We start from the raw sequence: 1,174 nt of genomic DNA on the forward strand, positions 1-1,174 counted from the left end.
CCATCATTTGGACGAATCTTCGTTTGCGAGCCACTAACTTCCACTTGGCGTCAAACTCATGCATCCGCACCGAATATGCATACCAGCGCTCATTGGTTAATAACAGGATATTCGATGATTATTTTCCCGTGGGTAGCTTCCCTTTGCTGCACAATATTTACATATGTTTTAGACCAATGAGCATTTTGCTCATCATCAGTGCCATTCAGAAAAAGCGTAATATCATCAGCGTACAAGATCATTTTCAATAGTCTTTCTTGATTAGTACTATTGGCTGATGGCAAGAATACCCCTTTAACTGACTGATCTGCCCTCATCTTGACTGCCAGCAGCTCTAAGGCGAGCACGAAGGCCATTGGTGAGAATGAGCAGCCTTGTCGAGTTCCAGCGTTCATTTCTATAGGCTCTGACAACCACCCCATATAATTTACACAACTTACTGTTTCGTTCATGAGCGTAGTGACCCATCTAACAAAAGTGTTACCAAAATTGAAGCGTTTAAAGGCATACATTATGTATTCTTTTGATATTGTGTCGAAAGCTGCTTTGTAGTCTAGAGCTAGGAGTAGCCCTGGTTTGTTCGTTTGTTTGAGATGTGTAATTATATCATCAATCATTCTAACTGCTGTGCTACTATTTCTGCCTTTCATAAAACCAAACTGATTTTCATGAATTATTGTTCCAAGCACACTTTTTAGACGTACTGCTAGACACTTTGCCAGTAACGTAGATATCAGTTTCCCTTTGATCAATCGATTCCAGCATCCTGCTTCGGGCTTGCACAACATGTTTTTTTAATTGTGTGTGCCATCAACTCTTGTGGAACCTCTCTCTCTCTCTCTCTCTCTCTCTCTCTCTCTCTCTCTCTCTCTCTCTCTCTCTCTCTCTCTCTCTCTCTCTCTCCTCTTTTTTTTGTTGGTTAACTTTTTAACTTTTTAATTTTTAATTTTTTAATTATATAATTGTGTGTCTATGCGTCCCAAGGACAGATTGTAAAAAAAGGCGTAGCCTTAAATCTAAATCCTTGTTAAATAAAGTTCAATTCAATTCTCTCTCTCTCTCTCTCTCTCTCTCTCTCTCTCTCTCTCTCTCTCTCTCTCTCTCTCTCTCTCTCTCTCTCTCTCTCTCTGTTTCAATAGGCGCTGTTTCAAGAGACGAACCCTTATAAATCAGG

The 1,174-nt window shown here is 40.0% G+C and overlaps 1 protein-coding gene across 1 annotated transcript in view; it reads right to left on the bottom strand.

The window, feature by feature from the left end:
* LOC138960457 (putative uncharacterized protein DDB_G0271982) overlaps positions 1-897 on the bottom strand; it is a gene marked incomplete at its 5' end in the record, with an annotated part of 3,915 nt that extends 3,018 nt beyond the window's left edge. Inside the window, one exon of the mRNA XM_070332366.1 lies at positions 827-897. Within this exon, the coding sequence (XP_070188467.1) occupies positions 827-897 (71 nt within the window). The remainder of the gene's footprint in view (positions 1-826) is intronic.
* Between the last annotated feature and the right edge of the window lie 277 nt (positions 898-1,174).

This window comes from Littorina saxatilis, linkage group LG2 (genome assembly GCF_037325665.1).
Source record: "Littorina saxatilis isolate snail1 linkage group LG2, US_GU_Lsax_2.0, whole genome shotgun sequence".
NCBI classification, from domain to species: domain Eukaryota; kingdom Metazoa; phylum Mollusca; class Gastropoda; order Littorinimorpha; family Littorinidae; genus Littorina; species Littorina saxatilis.